The following is a 26,745-nucleotide window of genomic DNA, read 5'->3' as shown; positions in this document are numbered from 1 at the left end:
TTTCCAGGATTTGTTCACCTTACTTGACTCATGAGTGAGTTCAGTGGTGAAAATACTTTTATGTAAATACATCATTTTTTACTACACAAAATTAGGGACACCCTGTCCCCATTAGAGGCTCTGTACGATGTTCTGGCAGCGTTTTTTCTACTTTTTCTTTGAACACACGTGATATGGGGGTCACGCCTTACTTATGTTTATGGACTCTTTTATTGACGAGTTTGCTGGCCGTTAAATCCTTATTTGTTTAAGGTCTCCCCCATGTGGAAGTTTGGCTTCTCTGCACTGATAAACAGCACAGCTTTCTGTTCAGCTTGAACTTCTGCATACGAAACGCAAACATGACACACAAACTCCCATCCATGTGTTTTAACATCTATTTATTACCACCATAATATGAGAAATTTGGAAAATACAAAGATCAGCTTATTTATACGTCTGAAAATCTCAAGGAATAAGAAAAATATAAAAGAAAAAAGTATGAGGTTATACTGTGCATCCCAAATTTTGATAAGGGACAGATTATATGCTCAGGTGTAGAGAAGCTGCAAGAGACACACAGACCCTAAACATGCAGAGGTTCACTATGTCAATTCATACTGGTGTGACAAGTATAATGCTAATCTGTGGTGACAGAGAGAGATGGAGGCTGAATGTGACGACTAATCTACAGTGAACAGAAGAGGAGACGGTGAGACCCCGCCCCCTCGTGGCTGCCATTAGAATTGAAGTTTCCTTGGAAAATGGAGAAGCCCTTCCTGATTTTCTATAACAAATCACTGCAAACAAAAAGACCCTAACTGATAATGTTGATACTATTAATTGCTTTTTTACTCCTATTTTGATAACTGTATAAGTGGTAAAGGAGGAGATGCTCTTCTATGAATTAGATGTGTAAAAAAAAATAGACACCATATCCACAACAATAATATTCTTAAGAAACCAAGAGATTTTTGTTTGAGCACAGCTGGTTTGGAAGATCAGTTTTCACAGGAGCACACAAACAAACAAGAGCAGGTTTCACAGGTGACGGAGGTGCACTGAAAAGCTACAGCTGCAGAGCAACAGGAGAGTCGGGGTGCAGAGGGACGCACTGAGCAGGAGGATGTTGAGAGGGGGCGGAGGCCTTGGGACTAGTTTTAATAGCACCCTGCTGTGGAAGTTGCAGCTCCCCTTAAGCAGACTAACCCCTCGGCCTTGTCCCTCTGCTTTGGCTCCGTTTGCCACAAAAACTGCACCTGCTCAACTCCAGGTGAGCTTACTGATGGGCTTCCAGATTTGAAGTAGCTCCCAAACCCAGGGATGCATGTTTGCCTATGTGTGCACATGTGCATCTGATCTGCCAACCCTTTACATGCACGAAGAAGGTACCCTAAAACATTTGGTGAAGACAAAAAAAATTACAAATTGATCAGACTTCAACATATTTCTATCTCTTTATAATCAAGATTACTCTAAAGTCTACCGAGAAGCTGGGTAGGCTGGGGAGAGAATGGAATAGGGACGGGTGGAGGTGGGTGGATGGAGTAAAATGAACGAGTAAAGGCAGGGATGGGTAAAGAAAAATAGGACAGAGATGAAACATCAGGGAGGCCATCTAAGCGCGCTCTCCACGGATGCGGCGTGCCAGCTGGATGTCTTTGGGCATAATAGTGACACGCTTGGCATGGATGGCACACAGGTTAGTGTCCTCAAACAGACCCACCAGGTACGCCTCACTAGCCTCCTGCAGGGGACAAACACAAACAACATTAGCAGTACATATTAATGTTTTAATATAAGAGAAAAATAAACTTTGATCTGCTACAGGGTTTAAGTGTAGTCCTTAAATATCGACAGCTGAAAGCACGTAATTCTCTAACAGCCCCTTAAAAGTCATAACAAAGGACTAATTAAGACAGACTTGCATATAATATGCTGATACCCTTCAGAGTTCACATTACAAGTTAAACTCATGGACCGAACATTTGGAAACCTCTCCACAGAGACACATTGATGAATCAAAAATTAGTGCCGCTAATTGGTTGATTAGGGGAAAAAAAACCCTAATTAACCAAATTTAGAAGAATAAGGCAAGTGATGTCAAAGCTTCTACTAGCAAAAAAACAAACTGTTAACAGCATGGACCGCCTTCCCACATCCAACATAGCAGTGTGGCTTCACCTGCAGAGCTCCAATGGCAGCGCTCTGGAAACGTAGGTCAGTCTTGAAGTCCTGAGCAATCTCCCTCACCAGGCGCTGGAAGGGCAGCTTACGGATCAGAAGCTCAGTGGACTTCTGGTATCGACGGATCTCTCTCAGAGCCACCGTACCAGGCCTGAAACGCATGACCTCAAGCTCAGTACAATCATTTATTTATTTTTACACCTGTCAGTAATGTTGACAGTTAAGGCTGAGTCTCCCTAATTAAAATACTTTTTGTGGCTCCATGCAGAATTTTCAGGGTAAAGATTGCTCATTAAACTTCTGATATGATAAGGAGCAATTAATGTGACTCAAAATGAATGTTACCTGTAACGATGGGGCTTTTTGACACCACCTGTGGAAGGAGCACTCTTGCGGGCAGCCTTGGTGGCCAGCTGCTTACGAGGAGCCTTTCCTCCAGTGGACTTACGAGCAGTCTGCTTGGTACGAGCCATTACGACAGAGTATCACCTGACGGAATACAAAAAAACCCAAACAATGTATCTGTTTCTATTCACTTCATCATGACATTTAATTGTTGCACACTGGACAAATGATCCTGCTAAGCTAGTGGCCTTAAACTCAGATAAATAACTAAATTAATTAAAGTTTCCAATATTCAGTGCAGCAGCTCTGAAATATTTAATAAGTAATTAAAACATACAACTTTTACCAGTTCGTTTTATTTGTTATCAAGTAATTCTGCATTTTGAGTTTTTAATATTTTTGTATCAATTATTAACGGATTTATCATTAAATACGTTATAAATACTTGGTTCTTAAGTCATTTTGGACCTCCTGATAAAACTTTTCCACCGGGTTTGTCCGCTGCACAAACACAAAGATTTTAGCCAATCTAGAGACCGTGGGATCCCAATGTAGCCAATCACAACCTTCAACAGGCCGTCACTCTGAATCCCACCAATCAGCTGTGGCTCCACTGTACACCCAAACCAATGATGTTTCAGCCAGGAGCATTTTAGGGCGGGACAAGTATTGTTAACTCCGCCTCATACCGCAAGATTATGGCCGCAGACCGAAACGAACCTACCAATACACAGGCAACGAGCGGGATGTAAACTTTGACATTTTCCCACCAAAACAGAAAATGTGTGCTCACAAGAGCATTAACAAATCGTAGGAGACAAGTGAGCGTATCGAAAAACAGTCAAAGACGGATGAAGTAGAGGTATTTTAAAGCGAAAAAGCGAGGTAGAAATCGCCGCTGAAAGTGGACGAGATATTTCGGCAGTGGAAGTACTGAGCCGTTTTTCTCTGCCTGGGGAAGCTGCTTTCTCTTTTCATAACACCATCGAAAAAACACGATATTAAAGCAAAAAAATAAGTTTATCTACTCCATTTTCTTCACCAAATGGTGACTATTGTTCTTAGTTAAGAAATAATTAAGGAATTTTTTACTTACCGGGGGTGAATTTTGTCTCTTTTCTTCGCAAGGATAGAAGTGTGTTCTGGTTGTCTGGCAGTGTCAGATATTTACTATCTCTCACACAATGGAAGCAGAGCGAGCGGGAGCAAAATGGCGCCCGTGTCAATCATCTGTCTCCCACAATGCAATGGTAACATTTGTAAACAATCTAACTTCATTTCCTCAAGTTTTTTCCTTCAAACTCCAACGATGTAGAAAACACTAGATCAAGAAAATCATAAAATAATTACGTTTTCGACTTTTTTTTAACGCTTTGCCTCAAAATCGTGTGTTAAGAAATGTTAAACGCAAAACCAATGAGAGCTCTCATTGGTTGATATGATAAATATCAGGGAATAAGGCACACTTTGACTTCGAACAGTAGGGAAAGGAGAAGGAAATGGATAACACTGAACATTTTTTAGAACAAACCAAATATTTGTTATTCGCAAAATAAATTAGTCCAGATTAATAAAAAAAATACATTCAAGTCTAAAGGAAAAATATTTCTCTTTATCATACTAAAAATATAATGTAAGTGCGCTAACCGAAATGAAAAAATATTACTTGCCTGTTTTAGTAATTATGGATCTCCGTTATAAATTCAAACGAGAAACTGAATTTAGATGATAAACATGACAGCTATGTCATCATATCAGTCCTACTCTAATTGTCTTTTTTTACATGAGGTTTCTGATCAGTATATGAAACAGGAGGGAAAACCAAGTACAAGCACAGCTCTAAACTCTGCAGTTCTCTTGCCAAACCTGAGAGGCTCTGTTCTTGTGGTGGTGGTATGATTTCAACACATTCTCCTTCATGTAGGTCACTTTTAAGCATTAGATATTATACCAAAGTTGGGGGAAGACAATTACATTCATTTTTTAAAAAGCTGATTCATTATATATGCTTTATGCTTTCATAAATGTTTCTTTGGAAAGGAATTAATATTCTTATGCATTTTAGATCCCCCTGTTGGTCAAATTGAGAAAGCCATGAGGTTTGTGGAGCTGTCATTTTAAAATACATAGGGCATTCTGGTCATCTTACATCATCACAGCTGAACCAGGGATTACGTTGCATTCTCTTGATTCTCCTGCAGCAAGCATTTCCTTTTCAAATAACAGCTTACCCCAGAGATTTGTGCTTCATCCACAGGAGGGGGAAATGGACCAAATAACTGGTCAATACCTCTGAATCTTCAGTTGTTTTCAGTCCCGTTGCACTATGTGTATAAAACGAAAGGACCTATCCATGTATTCTGGCTTTATAAACATTTGGGAACAAATGGGTCGTTCCAAAGCACTGAATGTAATTTGAGCATGGTCATGCAATAAGATGCTACTGTTCCAAAATGTTTCCTCCGATATATTCCACCATCAGTTGTAACTGGTGTTTTTGCAAACTTAAGAAACCAGAGCAACTCAGCCACAAAGTCCAGACCATGTAAAGTTACTGAGCCGAGTCTCCAACTGCAGAGGTGCATAAAGCCACCAACACTCTGCTATTCAGTAAGTCATGTGTTGTTCTGAAAAGAAGTCCATCACAGCACATTTACATCAAAGTTATTATAGTTCAGTTTAGTTTCATTGGGATTGTTTGTAGTATGTGTGTGTGTGTGTGTGTGTGTGTGTACATATATATATATATATATAGTATTTTTCCAAGACATAAACTCAGAATAAGTGTACAGATTTGACTCAAAGTCATGTAGACCTCCCACCTGTCCATCAAACCCTCATCAGGTAAGCTGTGTGTGTAAATGTAGCTGAACCAATAAAGACTAAATTACATTTAATTATAGGGAACACAATATTGTTTATTTTTGTCAAAAGTATAGTTTATTTTCATTTCAGCTAACTGCGATGTTTTGTCACACCTACTTTTTACTGTAATAACTTATTTCAATCATATAGTAAATAATTGGGTACATGGAGAAAACAGTCATGTTTCTTGCAGCAATGGTCTGTCAGCAGGAATTGGTGTTCAACATCCTGAGCAAGGCAAACTGTAGGAGAGACAGGAGTCTCTTTTAACACTAGACTTAGACTACATTAGAAGATGCTGCTGCGATGCTATAAATGCGGTGTGTCATGAACATTTTTATTTATCTTTTTCAGAGAGACAGGGGAAAGGCTGACTCACACGACTACATGTGGACTTTGAAAATACCACCTGTATTCAGCAGTATATAAGTGTGGAGACTTTAAATTTGTCGACGGTTGGTCTTTATATTCAAGCTCTTTATTTGCTCAAAGCATCAGTCATCACCCTAGTGACGTCACTAATTTAAGATACACTCGTAACAAGATGCTGGGAAACAAAACGACTTCTGATATCTGTGATTCCATCTGTTTTCAAGAAACATTCAGATCCACACAAAAGCCATGGATTCTATCTCTTCCTGAACAGTTTTATTTATTTCATATCTGACTGTAGATAACTTCTATTTTGAGACGAGTGTTTTCACATTCAAGTACATAATGCCTTACATCAACGCCCCATCTGAAAAGGTAGAGGCTTTACATAAGGCAAGAGGAGCAGAACCTGCAAGCGATATAGAAGTCAAACAGTTACAGAGTACAACCTGGATTTGGACATAGTTGAAACATATTGTAATCCATCCATTATGCTTACCCAGAAGGGCTTATAGTATAATACCAAATGAATGTACTATACATTGATTTCCAGCCTGAAAAGAAAATTGTCCCACATATCCTTAGAAAAAAAAGTAGAACCATCAAGGTGATACGAAACTAAATAACCCACAAGAATCAAAATCAAAATAATCCTTCAACCTTGACATATTGAGAATCGTCATGCATTTATGTATTATGACAGGAAAAATAAAATGTATGGATTGCAGGAACAAAATTTAAGGCTCATCAAAGTTTTTCCCCAACAAAGCAGCAACAATGTGTTCTTCCCCACATTGTTCAGAAGGACATTGTTTCCAGCTTTATTCAGTTAGCCCAGAAAGTACCATGAATCTGATTTGGGGGGGGGGGGGGGGAGAGAACAAGAAAAATAACCCCTTACAGTTCTGGTGCTACAACAGGCATTCATCCACATTCCCATCTTTATCCCATATGTGCAAGAACTGTGCCGAGTCATTTGGTCCCTCTTCTAATGAAGAACACGAGTACCAACACATTCCATTAGAAGTCATTGTAATCAGTTTATAACAAAGTTATGTAAAAATGGCACAGTCAGAGAGAATAAAGACATTGACAAGCACTACATTAACTCAAAGTACCCGGCTGCAGGTCCTCATCTAACCTCCTGCTCAGATTCTTCAAAACAAACATGGACACGCTGCTTCTGTCGTATTAGCAGGAGGCCCCTGCGTCGACCTACACGTATCCTCCTCCTGAAACGACTTGTGCTGTGACATCCAGAGAGAACGCAATGGATAGAGAAGTACACAGAACTGTTCTGTAAGAGATAGAGTGCATGCATTTCTAAAATGCAAACCTTAGTCCCAGTTGATGCTCATACCCAGCGACACACCATATAAAAAAAACAAAAACCAAACTAAAATCCCTTTTTATGAGTGTTTCTATTTGTATATATAGTATATATAATTTACATTTTTGTGGTTCCTATTAAAAGTACCTCACGTCTTTCATATCATTATACATTTATGACCGGCTACTGTCTCAATCAATCACAACAACAAGACCTCATGGACAATAATTTCAGGTATACATTCAGGACTTTCTGTAAAAAGTCTTACAATATTCTTTACAATTCTTTAAAAATACAGAGAAGCAAAAATATTGGTGATACATCAGTCCACTGTCCTGCAGAGGCTGCTCAACCATAGCTCAGAGTCTTTCTTCTACACAGCTTAAGATTATTTTACACCTCCCCCTAAATGCTTCACTCTGTATGAATCTCTGTCTCGGGCCTCTGCATGGCCAGGCTAGTCTGGATAAAGGCCCCCTGACCTAGTGCTGTGGAGTAAGCTCTGTTGTTGTGGCTCACTGGAAATCCTGGGGCTGGGTAGGAGCTGGACGCTCCATGTTTTTGAACAGGGGCATGAGGCTGAGGTACTGGGTGGTAATCGTCCAAGTTGTCATAGTGGGACTGCACTGCTTTCGTGCTGTGTTTCTGACACGAGTAGTCTCTGTCTAGGTCTGCTTTGGCCTGGCTGTAGTGCTGCTCTCGGACGCTGTGCGATCGCTCGGGTTTGGAGCGGCCGATTTGCTCCCTGGGGGCTGATGACTGATCGTCTGTGCTGTGAAAGCCGCTTGATGTTTTCACTTTACTCTGGTGGTGGTCAGAATCTGGACACTCGTAACGCGCCTGAAAGTTCCTCTTGTGTTTAGACCTGCTGCCGTCATCTCCGGGCTCATACTTGGCCTCGTGCCGTCCGCTCTCCTGCTGATGAGAAAGACTGTGGCTCAGAGCAGAGGGGAGGGAGTGAGAGGACTGGCATTTCTTGGAGCTGCTTTGCTTGGAAAGTGCATCAGGCTTGTCACCCACTCCGCTGCCCTGGACATGCTTGTCAGTCTCCATGTACATGAGGGCTTCAGGGTCCGACACCATTTGTCTGGGCAGGTAGCGGCCGTCTTTGCTCTCAGACGGTATCAGCACAGCTTTGCCTGGGTCAGATTTACTGCGCAGGTGCAGGGTTTCATAGCCTGATATATCTGCTGGTGTGAACAAGCCCACGTTGTCATATTGAGAGAGGACGGGGCCTTTAACCTTAAGCCTGGCCCTGCTCTCCCTGCGGATAGAATGCATACGCAACCTTTCGGACTCCTCTGGGTCCCAGGATAAGTAAGCAGCAACTTCTTTGCTCCCATGCCCGGGGGGCATGTCCCTGCTCACAAAACTGTGCTCCTTCCCAGGAGGAAGAATGTGGCGAGTGAGGTAGTGATACCCAGTCGCCTTTCCACCAGGACGCCCAGGAAGTGTTCCTGCATCTCGGCCGCTGTAGGAGTGAAGGTGCCTGACTCTGATAGTGCCGTATGGGTCGATGTCATAGAAAGGCGCCTCTAATGGGCCTGAACCAGAATATGGACTGTAGCGGTACTGGACTCGTCCGTTCTCAAAGTAAGGCTGCAGCTGGGTAACATGGTAGTCTGCCTGCGAGGACTGCTGCGGGGGCTGCTGGTAGGCTTTGCACTGGTACACCGGTCGGTGGTAGAAGAACATGTCATCATCTGGAGGAACTTCAGTCCTCTGGATGGGCACTGAGCGAATGCTGGAAGGAACATGGAGCGAGTGCACTCTGCGGATGGTGGGATAGCCATGAGTTCTGTCATGACTGTAGCCCTGGTGCCCGGGCCCTGGGGCTAGGTAAACACTCCTGGGGTTTCCTCTGGACTTGATGGAGTGATGGTAGGACCTGGGGCCTAAAGTGCTGTATCTGTTATCTATTCGGGCACTGTAGGGTATCTGAGGCTCAGACTTTGACACATAGGTATGTGGAGGGACACTGTCTGGTTGGTAGTGGTGTGGTATAGACTGCGGGCCCAGAGTTACAGGCCTCTGGTGGTAGTATGCAGCTCCTGGAGGATCAATTAGGACGGGTTCTCCTTTAGCGTGGTACAGGTAGGCTGGCTGGTGCGTGGAAGATTTACGAGGAGAAAGAGGATGGTGAGGGAGAGCATCCTCCATATGGCCAGGCGGAGGACCTTCACCCAGGATATGGTAGGAGGTTTCACTCTGGCTAAGTGCTGCTGTGGCCAGTTTGCTCTCTATAGTGCGAACAGGAGGGGCAGGAGGAGTGGGTCCATAGGAGTCGTGATATTTTCCAGACTCTGCACAGGGCTGCACTGGCTTTATGGCCTCCCAAGGTTTCTCCACAGGCTCAGCAGAGGTGGGTGCGACTCTTGCGCTAGCCTTTGAGAGATGAGGCTGGGGTTGGACTAATGTCTGGGAATGTGTGTGAGGCTGTGTCTGAGCTGGAGGTTGTATTTGGGCTTGGCTCTGCTGCTGAGTTTGGGTTTGGGGTGGTGGGACTGATTTTTTCAGCTTCTGAGCTGGCTGTTCTGGTGGTTTTGGAAGAACTGGGGGTGGTGCCTTCTCCTCTGGTTTGACCTGAGAAAAAGAGGCCAACACAGGATAAGTCATTATTTATATCAGGTTTAGGAAAAAACAAACAAACAAACAAACAAACAAAGAAAAATAAGAGTTGTGAATTTTTTTATATAATAGCACAAGACTTTTCCAATATGAACTGTAAGTATCTAAAGTATCAGAGTGGGGTATCTGAATGCAGAGTAGTAGTGGCATACAGTCAATTATTTAAAAAATACCTACATACATACAGGTAGAGACTTGCAGCCTACACCGAGGATAACTTCTGTCAAAAATAGGTGGTGGTACTGAAAACATTCTCAATCCCAAAACAGTGAGTTTTGGGATTCACTGCTAGGACCCCTTGGGACCAGCCAACATGATATCCTTACCTCAGGACCATGCTGTGGTAAGATTCCACTCTCCTTGCTGTTGCCACTGGGGGTTGTGGCTGCAGTGGAATTGGATGAGCTACTATGAAGTGGGACTGGTCCTGTCACAGGCTGCTGTCTTTCTGGACTTTTCCTGGTTGGAGAAGTCCGACTGGGTGATGTGGAGAGAGGGGCACAATTGTAAAGTGGAGTGTCTGGTAGGGAGTCCACTTCTGGCTGCGATGCAGTTACAGAGGACTTGGCACTGTCTGATGGCTTAGTGATCACGCTGGTTAACTCTGGTGGCTGGTGTTTGTTTGAAGGACTGGAAGCGGAGGGATGAGATGAAACTGTGATCACACTTGTAGCAGCACTGTTTGGTGGGGGGGTACTTCCTCGTCCAGCTCCGTCTTCTGAGGCAGTCTGGAATTGTAGGACAAAAGGATGTGGCGAGTCCTGGAAGCTGGAGGCCTCATGTGGCTGCAGAGGGGACAGCGGTGTTGAGGGCTCAGAAGACCGCAGTTGAGACTGAGTGGACACCTGCTGAGCAGACTCAGCCAGGGCCAGGGCCAACATGCGGGCAGCATTTTTAGGAGGTGGAGGAGGAGGGACAGAAGAGGGTGCTGTAGAGTTGAGGGAACAAGGGGTTGGGTCCTTTGAAGAGTCCAGAGTTGTGACTCCTAGTGGGAACACAAAAAACACAAGGGAACTATAGTTGAAGCATGAATAAGCAAGAGAGCTCTAGGTGATTGTGGAACAGGCGGGAAGGTTTTAAGGTGCTTTAAGCGTGGGAAAAGGCGGGGAGTAAGTAAGGTGCTCAGACATCGGAAGAAAAAGGTTTAAGATGAAATCCTTGCAAAGCTAAACCTGGCAAAAATACATACAAACACCTTACTTTTATTTTCATCTAAAGAACAGGTCGAAAGTATGTATCTCATTCGCTGCCCTACCTTGGTGCTCTTGGCTATTAGCAGCTGGTCCCTGCTGCACGCCGTCCTCTCCCTTTACCTCTCGGCTGTCCACACTGTCAAAGGCTGCCAGTTTAGAATTCAGCTCCATTTGAAAAGCTTCACTTAGCGATGGCTCAGCTACTTTCAGCAATACACTGCCCATCAATGTAGGAGAGTCCTTGCATATCGAAGGAGAAGATAAAGATTGTGGAAAGACAGCCTGTCCAGCTGTAATCTTCCCACGTGTTTCTGTGGACAAAGTGTCTGAAGTGACAAAAGGTGTCAAACTGGCAGCCTTTCCACATTTAATAGGTGACACGGCCTGTGTGGGTTTATCAGTGTACGAGTAAGACGCAGTCAGCTTCTTGTTCTCTGCCTTTTCCCCTGTAGCCACGCTGGTATCTGTGGATAGCGGGGAAGTCAAGCTGCTGATGAAGGAGGCAGAGATGAGATCAGAGCCATTGGTCTTGCCACAGATGTTGCCCTGGTTCCTCTTTAAAGTGGAGCCCTCAGCCCTGACCGGTGAATCATCCAGGGGGAAGGCATAGGAGGTGTCAGGGAGACTGCACTGGAATGACATGGGGTCAAAGTCCAAGGAGGCCATCCCGATGTCTGGAGGGCTGAGGTCCACGTCTTCACCTGCTGAGCGTGGAGGCGAGATAAGAGCAGGCACACAGATGGGTCCGTCGTCTCCGTCGCTGTCTTCTGTGCCATCCAGGTTATCGTACGAGTTGCAGTGCTGCCGGCTGTCCAGCAGCTCGCCGTTAAAAGAGGCTGACAGAGCATCGCTGCTGGAGCGCGGTCGCCGAGGACGGTACACCTTGGACTCGCCTGACGGAAGAACAGAACACAAACACAAACGATAAAGATAACGACTGATTAAGCTTTCTATTCCAAGTTAAAGTGAAGTGGAGGTCATAAATAATTACCTTCAACATTATGCAGGGAACTCAGTGACTCTTCACTTTTGGCTGACCTTAATGTTGCAGTGTCTCCTCTTCCTCCTGAAACACAACCATCAACATTCACTGCTGTCACGTTTGTTAAGCTCTTGTTGCTGCACAACGCTCATTAGCTCCAGACAGTTTTTACTGTAGATGCGGCGTGAGCACTCACCAGCGAGAGCCATAGCCTTTAGCTCATTAGGCTCACTGGGATTGCGGTGTAACTTCCGCTTGGACATAGAGGAAGACTTGCCCAGGTTAAAGAAAGAACGCCAACTACCTACAGGAGACTTCTTCGACTTGTTAGGCGGTCTCTTCCTATAATAGAAAATGATGATGGACAAGAAAGGCAGCTGGTTTCAATAACTTCCGAAAGTCTTGCAGTCTCATCAAAAAACCAGCAGAAGGAGCACCATGCAAGGTTTTTTCATTATAATAGACATTAATAAAACAGGAAAACAGCTGACCTCTCTGTGGGAAACTCAATGACGGTGTGGAACTTGCCCTGCAGAGCAGCTGGACCTTCACCCACTTCAATGTACTTGCTGTCTTCAGTGACTGGAGAGTTGATCTGAGCCTGGGTCCTGGCCTGGGCCTCCTCTAGACTTAGAAGTTTTGTTGAGGGTGATGAAACCAGCAGGGACTTTGGCCGTGACAAAGAGTTGTGACCTGACAATGTAGCAGAAAAGCGATCAGTGGCAAATTATTTGAATTTAGCTTAATGTGTGCACGCTGGCGGGATGTCTATGTACCTGCTCCCTCTCTTATTAGTGAGCTGAGTTTAGTGCTGAAAAGCACATCAACATGGTTCAAAATGAACTCCACCACTACAGACTGGATTCGAACTTCCATGAAGGCTGCTGTGCCGCTGAAGCAGGCGGATTCAATCTGTTTTGACCTGAGACAACAAGAGAAAACGGGAAAACAGAAGTGAAATTTTCTTTAACTCAGAAGAATTTCCAACATGTGATGGCTACTTAAAACCTTCAATTCAGGCAGAATGACTCATTTTAAAAACCAGACAGAGTGTACTTTGTGTGGCAATCATTAGAAATTAGCCCAGTCTAAGAACCGAGAGTGTGTGGCACCAAAAAGAACAGCAACTTTTATTTCGTATACTTGAAATTAAAAAGATCATTAGCGGTGACCTGAAGTGCCCAGCCAGTTGAGCAAATGTACAGATGAAGAGTTACAATTTATTCAACACAATGAAAGAAGATTCACCAAAGCAGGATGAGCTCTCACCTCAGCAGGTTGGGTGCCCACACGATGGCAAGGTTCTTACTGTGCATGTTGGTTATGTAGCTAAATGCTGCCAGGCGGGAAAGGTGCCTCATGAGGAACTCCAAGGTCCTAAGAATCACATATTCAGATTAAACTTGCTCCGTCAGTGATGTGCACGCTAACGAACATGATAAAATTATGTCTTCAGAGCATCAGCGTTTGGCTTGGGTCCTCTAATCCCTATTGGAATGCCAGTTGCAAATTTCACACAGTCTGGGAAATTCAATTAATCCTAACACAGACAAAGATTCCACTCAATTCCACAGCATTACAGAAAGCTCTGATTCTAACACCATCAGACAGACAACTGAATGCACAGCCAGTCTGTAACCCTGCAGCTCCTTAGCCTGCCAATGGGGGGCAATGTGCCTCTACACTAACCTGTAATGCGGTGGCGGAAGCTGCTGGATGACGTCATGGATTTTGATGAGTCGTTCTTCGTCTGTTGCTGCTGATACAGCCTCCTTCGAGTGAAAGCAAAACAAGAGATTAGGAGACAGGGAGAGACGGACAGTAATGGGATTTGGTGCTATGTCCACATTAAGCTTATTCCATTGATATCCCAAGTTCATGCTGATATATAGGGCACAGACAAAACATCGGTCTGTAACCGCGAAGCCCCCCTCCTCAGTCTAGCTGCCATAGCAACCAGCAAGTATTTACTTCATCCTGAGGGATGCCTCTGGTGTGCTTGGAGAAAGTTTTTATTCCAAGTCACACACAGTGGTTTGCTGCATTTTTAATGACAGGGTGTGTCGAATGCGGTGCTATTATTTTAGGGGTGTCTATGGCCCATGACTGGAGGAGGAATTTCAAGAATTCCTATAAGATAAACCTGTTTTATTTCTTTTCTATCGAGATCACATTAGAAAAGTCAGCAGTCAGTCACGCCCAATCTGCAACAGTTAGCAGCCCTGTAGCCCACATTAGTGTAAGAAACTAAGCGCTTTACTTACAGAGAACTTCTCATAGAGCTGGTAGGTGAGCAGTGGATTAGGCAGTTCTCTGAAGTAGAGTTTACAGAGCGAGCCAACACAGTGGATGTCCTGGATGTAAACATCTTTGGTCAAGTCAGGGATCTGCTCAGAGTCAAACTCATGCCTGATGGGAAAGAAAAGGACAAAGCAACAAACTGCAGTCAACAAACTAACATGCATCAGTGAGTGCTGACACAGGCCATGAAACTGTTCTACTTTTCAGTAGTGTTTGCAAAGATCTTTTCTCCATATAATATTATACAATGTCACATGGGCTCAGGATTGGCAGATCAGGTCATCTACTAATCTGAACGTTGGTGGTTCGATCCCCGGTTGTTCCAATCTGCATGCAAGATGCTGAACCCTGAGCTGCTCCTGATGCGTGCATTAAAGTGTGATCGTTAGAAAGCATCAACGTGTGTGTTGGGTTGAGAGAGACATGTTGTATAAAGTACTCTTAGTGCTGAGTCCCAAGGATTGGATGTCGGTCAGTGTGTGCCTCCTTACCGCAATTTCTGGATATTTGAAGCAATTCCAGACAGGCGGTAAATGCCGTCCACCACGCCGTGCTTCTCAATGAATTCCGTGCAGCTCTTGAGGACCTGGGGCACTGTCAAACAAAAACAACGGCAATTCATCATTTTCAATCTTTGCTGAGCAGCAGGACAGAAGAAGATGCCAGGATATTGAGGGTGGACCAACTTTTTTTGTGCTTTCTGATGGAAAAACACTCTCGGAGCTAGAGTGGACACATATGTATACTGAATCATGTATTTCTTTACCTGGTACTGTTAGGTTGCCTTAAACCTTTTTCTGTTTTGATGCAGGTAGTCTGTAAGGAAACTGTCAGCGTGTGAGGCAACCAATCACCGTGCCAGTGATTGTGTGGTAGACGGCTAAAATTACGAAAAAGCTTAGTGTCTCTTCATTCTCCTTCAGGAGCTATGCATAATACAGACATGTTATTTGTCTATGTGAGCGTGTCTATGGAAGATAAGGACAGTGTGTATATGTACGAGGAGGCCTCCCCACAGCTCACACATCATTTTAGATTGACAGAGTGGGACACTTGCTGAAGCAGCTGTTCAAATTCCACATGTAGCCAGAGAGAAAATAAGGCCATTCATTCAATGTGAACAAACAAGCGGATATTCTACCGCACAGGAGAGGACCGAGTGGGAAGAACTTGTTACAAGTATCTCTTTTCACAAAGATGCACAGCATGTGTTTAAATGTGGAAATCACTAGAATGTTTCCTCATCTTTTAAAAGCACTTTAAACTGTTAAACTGGCCTGTGTTCAACAAGAAGTGAAAACCCTTTATCCCTTACTCACGGATGTATCACATGAGCTGGGTTTTGAAAGATGGCATACAAAGTACAAGAAGGGCTACAATGAATCTTTATGTTGTGCTGGGAGCAAGCGCTGTTTCCTACAGACGTCTGTACAATCATACTGTATTTTAGAACCAGAGGAGTCACAACATGATGACAGAAAGAATGCAGGTTTAAGGCACTTCCAAGGCAAGATAAGAACATCAAGTAGAATTCTTGTGCCTTTTACAGATGACGACAGAATTATTAGCCCCCCTGTGAAAATGTTATATTTTTTATTGTTTTAAGTATTTCCCAAGTGCTGTTAACAAGAGCAAGGAGTTTTTAATACAGCTTTTCCTAACATTCCAGTTTTATTTTGGAACCTTCATAATATTTTTTCTTTGCACTCAGAAACAAAATGACTTCATAAAAACTAAACAGTTGCAGAATCAAAATTTATCCAGGCTGTTCTTTAAGGTATCCGTTCTGCAGAAGTAGTTGTTCTGGGGTCTACCTCACAAGTAAACACCTTAACTGTCTGACCGAGCACCATGTGACTGAGACCTCACGTCTCTCCTTACAAGGTAGGGCAGGATTTCCAGAGGTCAGTCATCAGCTCCTTCACCCACAAATGTGTGACAGAGCACCCACTGATAGGCGACTATAATATTGCATGGTTTGAACTGTGATCGCTGTAAACAAATGTGCTGGCCAAATGAGAATCCTTCACATCCACACATGCAATGTCATCCATTAACCTGAACAAATGGGCGTTTAAGCTGGTGTCAACATGAACTAAAATTAAGTTACTGATCAGTGCTCAACAACAGAGCAGTATTGTTAAGCTGGTCAGAGCTGATGTTAGGGTGTAATCAGGCCACCATTACCATTATAGCCAGATACCAGGCTGCAGATGGACTTTCAATACAGCAAACATCTATAGTGCAACCAGATGAGCTACAAGCTCATATTTGCATGCCGTATGAGGCGGACGCCATTCAAACACAGCTTTAAGATAACAGGTGAAGTGAATAATAATCTGGTTATGCTGCAGTGTTCTTCTGGGAAACCTCGAGACCTGGCTCTGGACCAACTTCAACAACGACAGCTAAGGCGATCCAGCCTCTAAACTCTCCAAGCAAACAGGAAAAGTAAGATGACAACCATGATTACCAGTGCAGTATCCTGATCTAGAAAATGAATGGTTTTACGTAGGCTGTCAGAGTAAGCTATATAACCGCTCAACAGGGCAACATGTAACCACTCTGTGCACAGACATTTGGACTGTAATTTCCAATAAAATTCCAATATTTGAAGAGCAAAAAAGCTTTTTTCAGCCACAATTATGCGATTTGACTACTGATATCATTAACGGTTTCAAACGCTGCAGTTTTGTAATGCTCTATCACTCACCATCATGTCCTGAGTTGAGGAGGTGTTCTCCCAGGTCACAGCCAAACACCCTCTCCCGGAGGATGCCTCTCTGCTTCAGCTTCTGCTTGGTGGGCCTGGACTTCATGAAGGAGCGCAAGAAGGTGATCAGCTTCCCGTGCTTTTTAGACACTGAGGAATCGGGGAGGGAGGAAAGGAAGGACACATTTTAGATCCCTCACACAGCAACAAGTGAAGGCTCACATTTCCCACACGATGCATCCATGCACTACAGCTAAACCCCCAAGATCGCTTCAGGTTGTCCCATTGTGAATTTCAGCTTCATTGTAATGGAAACTCCTCTTTTATGCATCTGTAATTTCCTTAAGCAACATCTTCATTCTAAAATACCGCCTTCCTGGCAATTACAAAGGAGTCCCTCACATCCAATATGAGCATCCATTCAAGAGAAGATCCCCGATCCCCCCCCCCATATCAATCAGATAGTCTGTCTGAGAAAATCCATAAGCTCCTTAAATGACACACCAGTTGTTTTCGCTACTTTGAAGAGACGTGGAAACGCTATCCAGTGAATAAGATAAGGTGCCTGTTTGGGAGGACAGAATTCTTGACTGCTAAGATGAGTCGTTTTACACTCTGTGGTCACTTTACTTGACACAGTTGTGTAGACTTGCTTCATGAAAGCTTCAAATGTCCTTTAAACGTGCATTTAGTCACAACAATATGGAAAAAACAAAATGCACAAAAACTCCAGCATGTTTCCATTCACTGCTCACATAAGTATAATGGTATACTGGTGCGCTGTGTCATTCATTCAAAGAGCAGAGTGGGTATTCAATAAACTTAACCTTCCTCTTATGTTAGCTTTCTGCTACCATCTCTTATGTTAATGGGTCAGCCAAAAAAAAAAAAAAAAAACCCTTAAAACGGGGTTCATCATCCAGTTTGATTGTCACCTATTGGTTACCTCGTTAAGCTACCTTATCCATAAAGTATGGTTTTATTATTTTTCTTATGGCCCCCAGGGCTTTTGTTACAGTTTACCCTCTCATTTTCATTTTTTAAAAAAAGGTTGTTATAATATCTTACTATTAATGAGGAGTATTAGAAAACCTCTCTAAAATAAATTTGTTTTTTTTGTTTTTTTTGTAAATATTAACTATAGTAACATCCGTGGTGTTGTGGGTCTGTTTAGAGTTATACATATTAACTCTAAAAAAAGGGCAAAAAAATAATTTTTTTTCAAACGTTTTGTTGTGAACAATATTGAAACAACAGTGATGGTGTCTTTAAAAACAAACTGAAGAACGTGGAGCCCTGTAAACTCCTCATCAGTTGTATCTTTGTCCTCTGGTTGATAGCCAAGCAATATGGATGAAGACAATATAGGCTATTTTGTATCCTCTGCCTCATCTTCAGCAAAGATACGAAAAAGCTTGGCTTACTAAATCTTCTCATGTTTGTATGCTACAAACTGGAGATGTGTGGTCTGCAAGTCACCAACTAAACTGAGTTGGTCTGTACATACTTTACATGTCTGTACATTTCCGTCTGGAAATCTGTCCGTCTGGACTTTTCCAGGGAAACAGTAGGGATAAAGGGCGCCGTTTGTTCAGGGAAGGAGAGAAGCCCCTAACTTCTCTCTAACAGTGTTAGTGAGCTCACAGTGTGTTTATGATTTCAGTTTTAGCACTAATTGTTGTTTTATAGTCTTATATTATAACTGGGTCGGAACCAACCCCAACGACACAAAGGTCATAATATTTGCCAGAGTGTTTTATAATTTAATATAACATTTAAAAGGCACTCTTATGCATTTAAAACCTAAAACTGAGTCTGTGTCGACCCTAACAAAGAGGATGGGTAATGCAGAAACAGCGCTGTGATTTTCTTACTGAGAACGTTTTTCATTTTCACATTATATCGTCTAGCCGCGGATCACTTTAAAACTCTTAAAGCATTATCAGTTGCCCTTCTGTGTACCTCCACCACACTGGAAAGCTTCAGAGTTAAGCCTGAGTCATCACAGAGAATGAAACTATGTCTAATCTTTTGTGTGTCTGCCCTCACACTGACGTCAGTGGTCTGCTCTCAGCTTGTATCACCACTTCAGTCAAGACATTCTTTACTTGGCTATTGTTTTGTTTTGTTTTTTAAGTTGCCTCTTTTTGATCATTATACCTTCCAACCCTTCACACTAACTACTTGTTTGACTTTTCTGTCACCCTGAAAGTTATTTTTTGTCTTTAACTTGGAGAACTGTTCATCCATGCTACCGAAATCTGACACAGACTGGGTTGATTGTCTTGCTCGAGAATAACAAACAGTAAGAAACAGTGAAAGTATGAGGAAATCATCTAATACCTATAGTATCTACTGATCACCGACTTCTTGAAGTGAAAGCAACATCTGGAACTTATATATATCTTCCAACCGACTCTTGTCTGGGTGGAAAAACTGATGTGTCGCATCAGTTTTTAAAAAAATTTGTGTTCCAGGACACATTCCTTCAACCCGTTCTAAATGCAGTCTCGATCACAGCCCTTACACTTCTCATGTGTTTCACTGACTTATTATATTTATTTTACCTTCATATCAGATTTCTGTTATCTCCAGACTGGAAGAAATGTATGAGTTGCAAATTCCATTAAATAGATGCCTAATCTTTTAAAAAATTAGGCTTCTCTTTGCTGCCTGTTGCCAGACTGCGTTCTGCTACCGCTGCACTCCAACTAAAAGTAGGCCACTGCTTACCGATCTCAATCGCCAGAAACGAAACAGCCCGAGTGAAAGAGAGCCGCGTTTGGAAGATGATGTTAAGACAGTAACAATATCTGAGCAGCCGTTTGATTAACAGAAGTGGTGAAGACTTTAGGATGCCTTGATAGAGATGAACTCAAAGGTGTCCTGTTGTATAAATCATTTAAAAAGAAGCAGCCACTGAGCGAGAGCCACTTGTCAAGAAACCATTAGGTGAAAACGAATTAGAAGCTGCCTCTTCTGCATATTAAAAACACACTATTGAGGCAAACTACGCTGACTTAATTGACGGTCCGCCGAGTACATTTAGAATGCAAACATCTAGCTGACAGTAAAAACTAACAAGCTGGTGGGAAAGGAAAGTTACTTTTGAGCTGAATGAATTTTATGGTGGACACAGGGGGACGCAAAGACAAAGTGTTTCACTGGTACCGACTCTCAGTACCATCAGTCCAACTACTCCACAACATGCTACCAAGCCTGTCAATTTGTGTTTACTGAAGCTGAATCGTTGTCAGCTAGGGGGGACGGCCTTCCCACTCCAATTAGATAAACTGTGTGCAACAAAATGTTGAATTTTGTGTCTGTAGAGAAGCATTTTAATGAAGCAGCACAATCAGCTCTGAATTAAGAACTGATCGTTCCATTTCAGGAGAAAGCAGAGCTACAGTTTACCCCTCAGGGAGAGATTCCTTCTGCTGCCATGCCCACACACAAAACCACTGAGACAGCACAGTTGACTTTCTGTTGAGGCATCAAAAAGGGCCTCAAGTATGTTTTGGTTTGTTTGTTTGTAACTGTGCAGGTTTACAATGACACGTTCCTTTTTAAACAACTCCAACGTTCTGTAAGACCTGAGAAAGAGAAGTGCAAAAACAACCATGATTCTCTAGAGGACGGACAGAGACTCCCATCTGCTCACTGTCAAAGGAGATGACAGCCCGGGGGCTGAGCGTGCTCGGCACTGGAGCTGAAATCCAGCTGGTTAAAAGGCTTTTAGTTTAACGATAGTGGGACTGATGTAGGCTTTAAAAAAAACCTCTCTCTGACATTAATTACAAGATTTGTAGCTCGTGGCACCTAAGGGGGTAGACCAGCGACTGGGTGTCCCAACGGGAACATTTTTAAAACCAAAGAAAAACTGAAGCCGCACTCACAACAAGTTTCTCACCACTCACAACGTCAACTGTGAACGTGGCAGCTTGTCTCAAATAATGCTTCAGACCATCAACATAAAAAAGGACATTAACATTTCATTACATGTTTCAGATAGCTTATACCTTATCCTTGCACCTTTGTTGCACCACAGTAACAACATCAGAGCATCTGCTTCTTGAGAAAGTGGTATGCACTTCCATTTCCTTTACTGCTTCAGGCATAGGTGGATGTCCTGGATTTCTCATTTTTTGTTATTAGTTTCCATTCTCTTCCCTGACCACGCTGCCTTGGCTTATTACACCAAGGTCTGGGGGTGGAGACTGAATTGGGTGGTGACTTATATAAATTGACAAATAAATAATAACAAGTTGGGGTGCACAAGAGCTTTTAAATATTACGTTCCAAGTTGTTATGACTCTAGCAGGAGTTATTACTATGTATGAAACAAAAAACACCAATGCTGTATCCTACATTGCCCATGATGCCACTGGACATTATTTCAATAGATCCTCCCCATGAAGTAAACACCTCCAGTTTGAACTGTGAGTTGCAACTGTAATAATTTCAAATTAAGGAAACAGCTCAACTCAAACTCAGATGACATCAATATCTGATGACAATTCTGCTACAGGTCTTGCAACGTTGCAGCCACCCCCAGCACCTCTGGGTTCTTATTTAAGTTTTAAAGCATGACCTACATTAACTTTAAATTCAAGAGAACATAAACTGCATGTAAAGCAAACAAATTAAAGGTTTTTTAAAAACCTTGCCCTCCTTGGAAGTTATATCTCTATGACCTTCTTTGCTGCGATGCCTCTCTTTGGAGCACATCTCTGTTCACTCTGATTTGACAAAACTCTGCCTGAGATCCAGCGAGCGTATGCAACGACTGACAGACACGAAGAAATCACCAGAGTCCATGCCTGAATCTTGCTTCCACAACAGATATGACAAAGCTAAACACAGAGGAGGATGGTTATAATGTCCCAGGGTGACTGACAGGTTTCAGTTACTGCCCTTAACAGACTGTAACTGTGACGAGCCCTTTCCCCAAGAGACAGGCTGTGACAGGCTGGACTAGGCAAAAAAGGAGGCCAAGCATTACAGCAGGAACAATTAGCAACATAATGGCAAACATCAAGCTTCCTTAACACTCTCAAACCCAAAACAGACCACCTCATTCCTTTCAATTAGCAGGAAGCTTTTCACAGGACACTGATTGGGGGAAGATTGCAGCTTCAGAGCAATGCTAGAGTGCTACTGCTTCCAGAGGCAGAGCAGAGCCAGGCAGCAGACTCAAGCCTGAGACATTTAATACAACAACTCTGTATTAATGTTCACTGGATACACAACCATTGACAAGTGTGGATACAGCTCATAGGGGCTTTAGGATGCTATCATCACGTTAGCTAGGATCCCAGCGAGAGTGGAATGGTGGGGAATTCAGACACTGGCCCCTCCTCTTTAGCACTCTGTGTACATCATCAGATTCAAACATCTACGTGCTCTGAGAATAAAGTTTTCAGCTGAAATTTGTTTCACAGACGTGCCAAAAATATATTGGTTTACATATTAGTGTATTCATCTTAAAGTCAAATCTTCACAGGCCACCAAAAGTATCTGTAAATGTCTGCGAATTTCCAAGTTAGCACTGTACATCAACTCATCAAAGCAGCGCCAGAAAATAGAAACACACACACTGCTTTCATTGTGTGTCTTGAAAAGTTCGTATTATACTAGGAGGAACCGACAGAAAATTACATTAACAACAAAAAAAAAAAAAAGGGAAAAAGGGACATTTGTCCACTGAAAGGCAACTACTACAGAGAAAATGTCTGCATTACTTGTAAAATTAATACAACATAACAGTAGAAGATGCTGTGCTTACAGCTATTAACAAATGTTGGTGTTTCTGTATGCCTGTTCACTGTGCACAACAAAGCAATCTGTGCCTATTACAAGGCAATGGTGAGTGATAGTGACCCTTTTGGACAGAAGGCCCAAGTGTGCGATGGTATCAGGAGCAAAATGCCTCATTGTTTCATCTCATGGGGAGGGACGAGGGAACAGAGGGGTGGATTTAGCTGGGTTCTGTTTGGCCAAGCAATTATTGTTTCAACCCGAAAATAAATAAAATAAATAAGTAAATGCAATGTATTTATTTCCTAACATTCTGTGCAGTTTGTCCTTAATAATAATGTATATAGGCAAACATCTGATATTCTTACATGAATACGTGCTGCTTTATGTTCTGACCGACAATAAAGTGTTTTTATTCTATATTTGCAGGTGGTGATGCAGCCAGAGTTTGTAATATATCTGTATGTGAGCTCAGGGCTGCCCGAGTATTGTACCCAATCCTTTCGAAGCCCACTTTTCTTCACTGTTATTTTTTTTAATTATTAAATGCTCCGATTTCTTCACACCTTTATTAAACGCTAATTTCCAAACACGTTTATTTTTCTAATCCTGCTTTAGAATTATACGCACAGTTTCCAGCATTATACAGCTCACTACACCACCACTAAACATGTCAACGATGAAAGTAATAGCACCTTTCCAACAATAGAATAATATCTGAAAGTGTCGCAGCTTTGCAAAACTGAATTCATGACAAAGCTACATTGGTGTAAACTGCACACGTGTTGCTAATAAAGTGCTCGCTCAGTGTATATTCAAATTCCAGGGATAGAGGACTGAGCTGTCTTTGGTTCTGAGTAATCATCTGCCGCTAAATGTTTAACCAGATAACACGTCTACATCCTATAAACCACATATTTCAAACGCTGACGCAAAGCTTCCCTGAAGTGCCAGTTCAGAGCTTTAAGATGACATTACACGAACATTTACTATGTAATTATACGTTACTAGAACCTAACACACTTAACACAATTAAAGAGAGAGGAACTGGAAAAATACGGAGTCATACAGCACAAAATATTTCCCCTAATTTCTTTAAAACCCAGGATTAGCCTTACGTCATCCAAATCCCTTAATCTATATAAAAACGAGAGGAAACCCCGAAAGATTCGGAATAAAGGTTAGCTCCACAATGTGAACTCGAAACAAATCAAACGCATTTCCTTACCTCTGTTCCATATCACTGGACCTGCCTAGAAGCGTTATGACAGTTTTTCCAAAGTCCAAAGTACAACTTGGCTTTTTCTTTCGCTAAAGTCGCACCTGTACAAAACGACGATGAAGACTCCTCTAAAAGCACCGAGGTCTCGTCAACCAAGACATTAAAAGTTTAAAGTTTAAGGCTGGAGAGCAATGAAACACCGCAGACTTTACTTTCTCGCTCTGTCAACCAGAGTCCGAATACAGCTGCAGCCTATCGGTTTACGACCACGCGCCTGATGCCTTCAAATGCTCCCGGACACATGGGCTTTCGTAGCTTTTACCGGTTGTTTCGGACAAAAATAACGAATGTGCGAGTATTACCGAAGTTAATAAGACAGCGTTAGTCACAACAACTTTTAGCTTATACATTAAACTCAAAGGTCTGTAGATTATCTATACTGATTACTGGGGGGGTCAATTTTAGCAAAATCAAGACTGTTAATTTTAAACTTCGATTGAAGGTCAGCGACTGTTAATTTTGTTAACTTGGAACAAAAGATTAAGCTACTTTGATGATTGATTAGACGTCAATCATCAAAGTTCACTTTAGTAGAGATGTTTGCAGCCATCTCTACTAAAGCCTTAAAGCAAGGGCGTAGATTTGGTTTTGGCGGGACTGGTGGGGACGGGTGTTTCAACCACCGAACCCCGCCCTGTTTCTTTTTTTTTTTTCCTTTTCGTCTTTGCTTCTTGATAAAAAAGGAGAAATATACTTGCCTACATAGGCTATTCTACATGCTATTAAACCATTTAAAATTACAATTCATAGTTTTATATGTGAATTATATAATGTTAAATTACTATTAAACAAATGACTGACTAAGTATTTTAGACTTTAGTTTACTTCAGCCATATTCCACATAAATCAGGTATCATACAAAAATAAAAATAGCTTCAAATAGAGTCAAGACAATAAAAGAATATAACTTTAAGGACTTAAATGTGGGATGGAGCGGTTTCGCAGGTCTTTCCTCCCCACTGCTGTCAGACTCCACAACAAAGACTTTTGCAGCTGCTCAAACACACACGTGCAATAAGACGTTGTAAGTTGTATTTTTACTCAGGTGTATATAACATTTGTATTCTATTTTTATCCTAATGTATATTTTATTCTATCTTATTCTATTCTGTACAGTTGTGTACAGTATATTATTCTTATTGTATTCTAATTTTTACTATATAACTTTGCACTGTCCACTTTCTGCTGTGACAAAACGAAAGGTAATCTTATCTTAACACGATTACTTCAGTTATAGTGCACCAACTTCTCTTATACATTAGCACTAAGGGAACACTAAATGAACTGGTGGTTTTTGTCCATAAAACTCATCTAAGATGACCACAAAATTATTATTCTGTGCTTGATGTGCCTCACCTTTGGCCCTGGCTTTTCCCCTCTGACTGCACTAGGACATATTGCCTCTTGATAAAATAACACATTGATTCATGCCATATAAAAAGTGAGACAATTCAGATTCTTTGTCAAATCTACACTAATCAATCAATTTACATCAGCAGCCTAACAATTGTAGTGCAAACTGCACTACAAGGTGGAATATTTGCAAAATCATGACTACCTCATGATATTTTGTCTCAAAAATTAACCCTATGAATATGTCAGTGCCATTAGGATGAAATTATTGTGTCACCAACATTTTAATTTTAACAGCCTCTTTAAACTAATATCCTGGCTTGCTCGAGGCTGCCGGTTTTTCTGACAGTTTCAATCAAAATTAGAAATGTTGCTCTGAGACTGGGAGAACTAATAGAGCTGCCTGTTGTGCAGTTAGTGTCCAAAAGCCGTAATTCATGGTTGCATACAATTTTAGACTGATGTGGGCCAAAGCCTAGCATAGCCTGTAACGTTATTATGACGGACACATTTCATGAGTGAACTTGGCTTTAAGTGACTTACAGGTTTCTTTAAAAAATACTTTCTTATATGCACGTTCTTCCTCTTTGCTACCGTCCTCCTCTCAGCGCAGGTTTGCCGCTGCTGAAACTAAACAGACCAATCACATTGGCCATATTTGTCACATGAGGTCGGGCTCCAGTAGAGAACGTAATTTAACTCTTTCTGCACCGCTGGGTGACTGAGACGCTGACAGATCTTTTTTTTTTTTCTTTCTATCGGTTTTTTTTTTTTTTTTTTTTTTTTTTACAAGAAGAGATCAAATTATTGGTGGGGACAATTCAATAATCGCTGGATATTGGTGGGGACATGTCCCCTCCGTCCATGCCAAATCGACGCCCTTGCCTTAAAGTCAATTTCCCTTAAATACTGCCTTTGAACTGCGCTAAATACCCAATACTTGTAACAGCATTGAAGGCAACACCGGCGTCAAAGCAGGCAAGAGGTGCTTGCACAGTGGAAAATGCTACTTCATACGACACACTCCTAACAAGCAGCACCCCTAGTTTTATTCTTCGTAATATTCAAGACCTTCAAAGGTAATTTAAAAAAAACCCAATAACTCTGTAATTAGTTTTTGTTGTTGTTTTCTTTTTACTGAGGGTGGATTGGGTGCATTTGAGAGACTATGCTGCTACATAAATTGTTGAGCTGAAGCAAATTCCAAAATGACTTCCTTCTCGTTCTTACCCCCCCTCTCCCACCAGGATCATTTCAGAGACCTCCCAGCCTGACACAATCAAACCAGACACACAAGACCGACTTGCCCTGTGCCTCTGGCCGACTGACCTCAAGAAGACACTCAAACACTTTAAGTGTGGTTAAAAAAACCTGTAAGTATTTAGCTTAGCCATGACGTTATGTCAACTCTGCCCTCTAAAGACCCCCTGAAAGCATTATCTTGTTATTTCATTAACT

The 26,745-nt window shown here is 42.2% G+C and overlaps 2 protein-coding genes across 8 annotated transcripts in view; both read right to left on the bottom strand.

Annotated features, from left to right (window-relative positions):
- Positions 1 to 363: 363 nt before the first annotated feature.
- On the bottom strand, positions 364 to 3,736 carry h3f3c (H3 histone, family 3C). Its single transcript, XM_063485612.1, has 4 exons — positions 3,608 to 3,736; positions 2,512 to 2,655; positions 2,164 to 2,317; positions 364 to 1,726 (listed from the first exon to the last, which is right to left on the bottom strand). The coding sequence occupies exons 2-4, from the start codon at positions 2,637 to 2,639 to the stop codon at positions 1,598 to 1,600; spliced, it is 411 nt and encodes a 136-aa protein (XP_063341682.1). The 5' UTR covers positions 2,640 to 2,655; positions 3,608 to 3,736; the 3' UTR covers positions 364 to 1,597.
- Positions 3,737 to 5,467: 1,731 nt separating this feature from the next.
- arhgap32b (Rho GTPase activating protein 32b) overlaps positions 5,468 to 26,745 on the bottom strand; it is a 124,142-nt gene continuing 102,864 nt past the window's right edge. For 6 of the 7 annotated variants that reach the window (XM_063487396.1, XM_063487400.1, XM_063487401.1 and 3 more), the window contains 12 exons: positions 16,896 to 17,045; positions 14,674 to 14,776; positions 14,146 to 14,290; positions 13,571 to 13,653; positions 13,151 to 13,258; positions 12,658 to 12,803; positions 12,373 to 12,574; positions 12,078 to 12,223; positions 11,891 to 11,965; positions 10,962 to 11,792; positions 10,033 to 10,691; positions 5,468 to 9,661 (listed from right to left, as the gene is read on the bottom strand). In XM_063487396.1, the coding sequence (XP_063343466.1) occupies positions 7,493 to 9,661; positions 10,033 to 10,691; positions 10,962 to 11,792; positions 11,891 to 11,965; positions 12,078 to 12,223; positions 12,373 to 12,574; positions 12,658 to 12,803; positions 13,151 to 13,258; positions 13,571 to 13,653; positions 14,146 to 14,290; positions 14,674 to 14,776; positions 16,896 to 17,045 (4,817 nt within the window). In that variant the 3' untranslated portion in view covers positions 5,468 to 7,492. Of the gene's footprint in view, positions 9,662 to 10,032; positions 10,692 to 10,961; positions 11,793 to 11,890; positions 11,966 to 12,077; positions 12,224 to 12,372; positions 12,575 to 12,657; positions 12,804 to 13,150; positions 13,259 to 13,570; positions 13,654 to 14,145; positions 14,291 to 14,673; positions 14,777 to 16,895; positions 17,046 to 23,880; positions 24,065 to 26,745 lie in introns of those variants that run through there. The other variant, XM_063487402.1, reaches the window with a different exon arrangement.

Source organism: Pelmatolapia mariae, linkage group LG10_11 (genome assembly GCF_036321145.2).
Source record: "Pelmatolapia mariae isolate MD_Pm_ZW linkage group LG10_11, Pm_UMD_F_2, whole genome shotgun sequence".
Classification (NCBI taxonomy): Eukaryota; Metazoa; Chordata; class Actinopteri; order Cichliformes; family Cichlidae; genus Pelmatolapia; species Pelmatolapia mariae.
Note: the sequence above shows the minus strand (reverse complement) of the source record. Positions and strands in the feature narration are given on the sequence as shown.

What these genes read in the sequence shown, in the direction of transcription:
- h3f3c (XM_063485612.1), bottom strand. Translation starts at nt 2,639, where the DNA reads ATGGCTCGTACCAAGCAGACTGCTCGTAAGTCCACTGGAGGAAAGGCT. An exon ending in AAAAAGCCCCATCGTTACAG is followed by an intron (nt 2,318 to 2,511) that starts GTAACATTCATT and finishes CATGCGTTTCAG; the next exon opens with GCCTGGTACGGTGGCTCTGA. An exon ending in CTGCCATTGGAGCTCTGCAG is followed by an intron (nt 1,727 to 2,163) that starts GTGAAGCCACAC and finishes TGTCCCCTGCAG; the next exon opens with GAGGCTAGTGAGGCGTACCT.